Source organism: Dipteris shenzhenensis, chromosome 25 (assembly GCF_047967505.1).
Source record: "Dipteris shenzhenensis isolate YYH24624 ecotype China chromosome 25, Dip_SZ_1.0, whole genome shotgun sequence".
NCBI lineage: Eukaryota > Viridiplantae > Streptophyta > Polypodiopsida > Gleicheniales > Dipteridaceae > Dipteris > Dipteris shenzhenensis.
In genome coordinates this window covers 25,260,084-25,268,483 of record NC_141620.1, presented here as the reverse complement: position 1 = coordinate 25,268,483, position 8,400 = coordinate 25,260,084, and the positions used below count along the sequence as shown (strand labels likewise).

At 40.8% G+C, this 8,400-nt stretch overlaps 1 protein-coding gene across 1 annotated transcript; it reads left to right on the top strand.

Annotated features, from left to right (window-relative positions):
* The first annotated feature begins 1,090 nt into the window (after window positions 1–1,090).
* LOC147885659 (uncharacterized) lies at window positions 1,091–1,819 on the top strand. Its single transcript, XM_087396178.1, has one exon. The coding sequence runs from the start codon at window positions 1,091–1,093 to the stop codon at window positions 1,817–1,819; it is 729 nt and encodes a 242-aa protein (XP_087252304.1).
* Window positions 1,820–8,400: the final 6,581 nt, after the last annotated feature.

The window sequence follows — 8,400 nt, the reverse complement described above, 5'->3', positions numbered from 1 at the left end:
CCTCTCCCTCTCCCTCCCCTTCCTCCCTCTTCTCTCCCGCTCCCTCTCCTCTCCCCTCTCCCCTCTCCTTCCTCCCTCTACCTCCCTCGCCTCAGCATGCCGTGTGTATTTATAGATCCCTCAGCTTCTAGAGACCTTTGATAATCGTAGACTATTTGGCTTCTGGAGACTTCTAATCAATCGTGCTACCCGACCTTAGAATTAATTGACCCCACCTTACGTTAATTCTTGTCCCACTCCCACCACATGGACTAATTAACTAATAGCGAGTTTTTCCTCACTTGGGGACCTCTCCTACCAATTTCAATTAGTTTTGGTGAGTGGTGGCTTAATTAACCTATGTTTATCTATGGATTAATTTATTTATGCTTTAATTAAACTATTTTAAATCTCTACGGCTTAATTTATTTCTGCATAGACTATGTGCAAGGGGGGCTTCCCCAAACGTTCAATAAAAAATTGAACCCAAAACCTTCCTTCTCAAAGAGTGTGCCCTACCATCAAGCTACAAAGTCATCTCCTTATAATAGTATTACAAAGGCTGCCTTCTCCCAAATGTCAAGTGTCCCTCCCTCTTTAATGCCCCTCCGTTATTTAAATTAACCTCCCCCCTCACCGCTCCTTTATTTAATTCGAGCCCTTCCCCTTGTATGCCCCTCCCCGCTCCCCCTCCCCCAATAAATTAATTAATTCCCCCCAAATTCTTGGACGACCTATTCATAGGAGAGTGAAGCCCTTGGCAAAATGTTTAAGAAGAGATTGGCCCTCCCCTCTCGTGAGATTGCCCCTTCCCCACTCGTGAGATTGCCCCTAGGCATTCCTCCTTTATTTAATTCAAGCCCTCTCCCCTTATCCCACTCCCCCAAAACAAATTAATTAAATGCCCCCAAATTCAATTGGGGCTATCTATTCATAGGACTTGGCAAAATGTGTAAGAAGGGGTTAAGGAGGGAAAGCGTTTAAGAAGAGTTCAAAGGAAAAAGAAGGCGTGGTTTGACACGGCCGGCATTCCCATTGTTTGACTGCCCACCTAAGGAAGGATCTCTCTCTCTCTCTCCCCCACACATACATATATATATATATCCCGTCTATGGGCACCTCCTCACAACATCAGCAGCTCTCCCAGCCTCGCCCTCCATATCATCTCCCTGCACCTCCTCACTACGCAAATCTTCTGCCTCAGCTCGCCTCCATATCCTCTCCCTCCCACTCTACCCTCCTTGCCATGCTCCGCCTCCGCCAGCCCACCAGTTCCAGCTGCCCATTCTGCTGCCTGCACACCCTTGTCAGCATTTTCTTCTTGGTCGCTCTCCTCGCCGCTTTCCAGCCCGCTTCTGCTCGCCCTCCTCCCGTCGATCATAAGTGGAGCATCATCTCCGCGTCCCCCAGCCCCTGGAATCATAACCATACGCTTGAGTATTACGTCCATGTTCGCACAAACGACGTCGACCTCGGCCAACTCATACCTCCTATCAATCAAACGCTCACAAACTCCTTCGGATCCACTCAGCTGTTCGCCTTCAACGTCACCCGGGGGGCTGATCCTCAATCGACGCAGTTGGGGTTCATTCGCGGATACACAGTGCAGGCTAGCTATGATTCCACTTCCATCGGCATTGAGGTGGAGGGCTTGTCTTACGATGATGGCTCCTTCAAAGGCACCATACAGCTTCAAGGCTTCGTCGCTGCTGGAACCAACGAAATCGCAGTGGTGGGAGGCACCGGGGCTTTCAGAGGCGCAAGAGGTTATGCCGTCGTAACACAAGTGAGCTCCCAAGGGAATGCGTTTCTGTATCACCACCAGCTGCATTTTCTCTAATCTGTTTATGCTATTCACTGTTTCTCATGGATGTGGATATGCGGGAGCCACGAATCGTACCGTTTCAATTTCCAACATGGATCCAATGGTACTTGTAAGCGCCTTGCACATTTGATAATAAGATGAGCTGCATTAATTTCAATCGTCGGTTAGTGAATTCAGAAAACTATGAGCTCTTTTGCTTTACAGAGCAAATGCGAATGATTTTATAGTTCTAAGCTCAATTGGAACGTAATAAGTACCTTATGAGACGTTATCTCGTTAACACAAAGTCGACACAACGAGTAACTCTTCATCCATTCTTACAAACTTACGCGAGATGGAATGTTTGGTCAAACTAAGATGTATTCAAATCTACGTCTATATCTCATAAAAAATCTCCCAAACAATCATCATAAACTAAGATGTTCCATTCCCTATGGGAGTAGAAGCACGCTGGCGTCCCCTCGAAGGCCTCAATCGGGTGTGTGAGTTGGGTGGGTGAGTTATTAGATTATAATTATTATTTTTTAAACTTTCTTATAGCCTTCTTATCACTAAGCTTCCCATTTGTGTGCCTAAACCTTCATATATGTTGCTTTACGTATTCAGGTTCGGTCTTTAAATGTGATCCAATTCTTCTCCAGATTTGCAAAGCCTCTAGCTTCATAGCGGCGCTTGCTCTCTTTAATCTTCTCTTAATATTATCGATAAGATGGATCCTACCCAAGAAGAAGGCGTGCCCTTGGAACTCTAAAGTCCATGTATACTGAGCTTAAGGTCAAAGTTATCATCCACTTGGTGATGAGATGCCAAACAAAATAGATTATGTTAGAATGTGGGTTTTTCCATGTGTAAATTAGAAAATTTGGCATGTTTATCATCGAAAACATAACAAAGCAAGGAAGAAAATACTCTACTAGTATCCATTATCAACCAAGGCAATGCCCTAATACATGTCCTACTTCATATAGGCATGTTTAGCATAAAGTCTTCCAAGCCTACTCAAAGACAAAATTTAGTCCTATGGTATACTCTAGAGTATACTCTACACTTTTTATGACATGTTTGTACTATACAATGTTTGAACTATGCATGCCAAGGTTTTCTTACATATTCTTGATATTGAGTAAGAATGCATCCAAATGGTAAAACATCTTTCTTGGATACAAGTGAGTGATTATCATTTGTATTTTGATTCTTGAACTAACTACACTTTCAGCAGCAAGTAAGTCCTCAGTATGAGGCATTCGCATCTCCAACCGCATGTGGAGATATATGCCACAGTGCATTCAGCTTTTCCGGTGACTCCATTCTTGCATCCATCACTAATGCGTGCAAAGAGAGTATTCAATCAGCAATACAGATCAGCAAATTAGTCTTTAAGACATTTCAGCATCGGCTCAGTCATGCTGCATTGCACCACCCTTGGATAGAGTTATCGCCACCTCCGATCAATAGATCATTCCTCAGCATGAGGACCTTTATACATCAGTACAGTCCTACCCCACTGTAGTTGATATCATCGGCTTGTGGAGCTTTAGTGTTTCAGCATGCACTTATGGTTGTCGTATACAGTCCATACGTGATGCAGATTAGTGGTTGGATCTAGGACTTCAAATCAGTCCCTACATCAACATTCGGCACCTCATTTGCCTTAGGGACATGCTATGGTTTTTTATTGATATTCCAAGCTTATAGTCCTTTATATTATTATTAGCTCCACCTTGAGCCTTTGACAAATCCTACATCCCATGTTGACGGATGTTTAACCATGCACATATCAAATGACCTCCAGTTCATGATCGTTGAGCATACAAGTTTGACAGGTTTCTATACCTTGTTAGTTTTTGAGGCCTCTTTACTAGCACAGTAGTGTATCATAGATGCACCTTCAGCCCCAAAATTTCAGCCCCTGGATCACTCTGTCCACACTGACTATGAGGTCTTCTTCGACCTCGCATCATTCAACAGAGATCATAGTTCTACTGCAAGAGGTATATTCATTGCTAGCTAGAGTCTCATTAAGACAAACTTCTAAAAGACTTCACAAGCATTGGGGTAGGCATAGATGAAACATTAGGATCTCATAAAAAACTACTTTTTTAATCAACTATAACATATTTGGAAAGAAGAAACTACTTATGGTAGCATAATCCCATAATCTATATGCTTTGCTCTCACCATTGTAGCTAGTGAGAACACACTTTTGAGATTTAGCACTAGCTTCTATTCTAGTTGATATGTTACATGAGCATAAGCAACAATCATGTGCTATATTGAATGGAAATAAAGATTGCTCGCTAACACTAGCTTTTGTTTAGATAATCCATCTTTTATTGTTGACCATATTGGTCTCACCTCAAGATCAATCACCTACTTGATCCCATGCATATATTCAAGAATGTGGCATCTACCATTTGGGAACATTTGAATGGGACACGAGATTCCGTGGGCATAATGGGGGTTCTACGCTCCATAGGGAGGATGCATGAAGCTTGGCCATAAGAGAGGCCAAATGGATGTGTCTTTGAACCTCATGCACCGTGGACATTATCAAAGCTAGAGATGGTGGTGGTGAAGCGAGCTATCACTACAATTCGTACTCCCACTAGATGCATGAGTTGTTTGAAGGGGGCCTTTACAAAGAGCAAGAAAAGAGGTGTAGAGCAATTATATGGCTTGAAATCTCATGATTGGCACAAGATGCTCCAAGTAAGTATTTTATGTGCATAATATCTTTTTCCTTCCAAATTTGTGAGTGAATTAGAAGCAACTAATAAACCATTCCTCGTGTGTTTAATTCATACTACCTACTAGCATTTCTCATAGTGCATCAAAAGACGTGAAGGATTGTATTTACAAGATGGGTGAGCTTGTGAGGAACTTTACAAGATACGTATCAATGCTCCATGCAAGGTGTTCATATTGTTAATATGACATGCTTTTCCCTTTTAGGTATGTGAGCTCAAAGGAAATAGATCCCACCACGCTTGAGAATGCTCGAGTTATGTTAGTGGAGGTGGTTTTTTTAGTGGCGGAGACATTTCCACATTCTATTCGCACAAGCCAACTACATCTCATAGTGCATTTGGTGGATGAGATTGCTATATGGGGTACTGTACATGCACGATGGTTGTTCTTCCTTGAGTGCTTCATGAAGACCTTGAAGGGTTTCATGAGACAAAATGCAAGACTCGAAGGTAGGATGGCCGAGGGTTGGTTGGTATAAGAGTCACTTGTATATATTTCTGAGTTTCTTGTTGATGTAGATAGATCTCTCCCACGACTATGGAGAGATGATGAAGACCTAAGGATGACCTCTATTGTGCCTCAAGGGAAAGGACATAGCAAAGTAATAGACACGAAGTTGGGTAATAATATCAACCTCTATTGCATGCTTAATAGTGATGTGATAAAAAGATGGGTGACAAGATACGAGGATGCAAAGGCAAGAAGACAAGGAGAAAGGGCCCTCTTTCATACACACCACGAATCTCGTGTGTCATACCCTCAGCATCAAAGAGCACTTCCAATGGATATTCATGTGGATTGGCTACCTGACAGAGATGAGTGGATGCATATCACAATGGAGGAATGGGAGTATGCTAGGGGATGCATGAGTAAGGTCAGTATATAGAATGTTATGCATAAGTTAGGAGCTTTCAACAATTTCGATTGCTTATTTAATTGATTTTGTCTTGGTGTAGTGTCCTATGTTCAATGCTATATGGTGTGAGGGCAAGAATTTTCGAACACAATGGATTGATGATAAGAGAAACACACAAGATTGTGGCATCATTGCTAGCTTTGAAGGAGCCAATGGAGCCATGGATGATTATTGTGACATAATCCAAGATATTATTAAGCTTGACTTTCAACGCTTCTTTGTGTATGTTTTGGATGTAAAGTGGTTTAAGGACATGGTGGAAAGAGGCCCTAATGCAACAATCAAACGCCATGCAAGTGGCTTTGTAACTATTGACTCCACAAAGTTTTGGCAAAGTCAGAAGGACACACTAGTACTACCACAACAATGTGAACAGGTATTGTACACACATATCAAAATACTCACTTTAAAATTTTGATACCTTCGATGCAAGGAAAATAACATGATTGTATTTATGTTTGAATTAGGTTGTCTATCAACCAATGGTGGATAATAATAGGTGGTGGCATGTCATACCTATTACGCCACATTCCTTAGTTATGTATAGTAAATTTACTAATATGCAGCATATGAAGGATGATCATGGCCATGGAGGTGATGATGACCGTGATACGAGAGAGGAGGATGATCATGAGATAGGAGATGCATATATTGAGGCCATTACTCGTGAGGACGAGCCTGTAAGAAAATAATACAACGTCTGTGCTCAACAAATAATAGGACGCTCGGGTTAGTTCCCAGCTTGGTGTTGTGCTTTGTGAAGAGTTTGCTCTTGCAATCCTAAGGTAGGGGTACTCGGGTGGAGAATATGTGCCAACAATTAACACTTGGAGGTTGGGATTAGCCAATGGGAAAGAACCATATGATGGTAGAATACCAAGTTGTTATCCACACTTAACACAAAGTGAAGTACACAATAAGTGAAAACCAAGAGAGAGATCATTGTTCATTTGTTCAATCAGAATCACTCTGTACAACCAAGTCACCTCGACTTGCAATGAACACTCCCTAACCTATCAACTCTTTTTGGAGGGAGTGGACCCGATGCAATGATCTCTTGTCCTCTTCTCCCTTTTTATAACTTAGTTTTTACCTAAGAACCACCCTCCATTTTAGCACACACTCGGTGCGCTCATTGCTAGTCACCTATAGCTTGCTACTTCGGAACTTATCTGCACCCACTGTTGCAAAATGATGCTCAACTGCCGCTCCCACTATCCGTGCTCGATGCTCGGTGAAGAATGTGGAAATGTGGAAAGAATGCGAAAAGAATGTGGAAATGTAGTAAAGAATGCAGAAATAGGGTAGAAATGCGAAAAGAATGTAATATGGAAAACAATGCAAAAATGCAAAAAGAATGCAAAAAGAGAGGGGAAACAAGATGGGAAGGGAGGAAAAAAGACAGAAGAGAAGGAAAAACGAGTGGAAAAGAGGGGAAAAAGAGAGGAAGGGTGAGAAATAAGAGGAAAAAGAAGATGGCCTTCTTGGTCAAATAAGTAAAGGATGAAAACTCAATTTATACGAGTAGCCTTCTGAACCTTCTATATGGGTAGCCTTCTTGGTCTCCTATATTAGGCCACCACTTACAACTTTGGGAAGTTTTAGCTTTATTTGACCATATTTATGTGGAGATAACCCATGTAGTGTTCCAAAGTTACCAAATTTTGGATTCTACAAAGCGATATTGAGTGGAGGTCCCCAGTTCATTAAAAAAGTCCAAACAAAGCAAGAAAGTCTAAATTTTTTGAATAGTGTCTTCCACAATCTATGTAGCTTGTGAATTCTCACCCCACATGCAACCAAAAACAAAAGCCAAACCATAAAATTGATGTCATGACTCACCAACCAATCAATACAACCAACCATCAAAAGTATATATCTCTCAAGTCATGTAATTCCATGCATCTATAAGCATTTTCAAATATACTTTTTTCAATGCATCGGCATGTGCAATGGTAATGCATTAAGCAATACCACAATGACTCACTCACAAGGTATACATGCCAAAGGCATATCAACCACCATCTCTTGATAAAAACTGACAACATTTCTTGTCTTTTCCAATTTCTATGAATATGTGCCTAGCTGAATGACTATTTTCTTGTAGAATTTTTCAATGCATCAGCATGTGCAACCTCAATGTAGCAAGCAATACCACAATGACCATTGTCACTAACAAGGTATGAATGCCAAAGGCATAACCAAGCTCTTGATAACAACTCCAAACATTTGTTTTCTTTCTTTAATTGTATGAGTATGTGATTGGCCGAGTGATTGCTTGCTTATAGACTCAGCCTAGATTCACAACAAATTCAAACAATATCTATTCTAATGCATATCATTGGTGGCATTTCTCAATTGATATACAACAATTGATGAAGGAATCATATACCTCAATACAACAATTGATAGAATGAGGAATAAATAGATTGAATTAGTGCATAAAGAGAAGAATTAAATTAGATTTAAAGGCCTTGTATAAAGTGTTGTCCAAACTAAAAAAGGACAAATAGTAGACAATTGCACTAATATTTAGCAGACCACTTAACACAAGATGATGATTGCTAGAATTAGACATAAATGGACTGAATAACTGCACAAAGAGAAGAAGTCATTCAGATTTGTAAGTCATTTGGTATCAACTATTGTCCAAACTAAAAAAAAGCAACCAGCATCCCATGCATTATTCATACGTGGATAGAAACCAATTATTTCATATGTGACTTAAGAACAACATTCATTTATCTCATGGGTTGCTTATCTAGTATATGGGATGGATCCTTTCAAAGGACAAAGGAAACAACGACATGATCAGGACAAAATAAAGGGGAGACATACTTAAAGATGTATAATTCAATGGGTAAATCTTTTAGGAACATAACTATGAAAGTGTATAGCCATTGCCCAATATAGAGGGACAAATAGTAGCCCA

Coding starts and splice junctions, on each gene's coding strand:
- LOC147885659 (XM_087396178.1), top strand. CDS start 1,091: ATGGGCACCTCCTCACAACATCAGCAGCTCTCCCAGCCTCGCCCTCCA.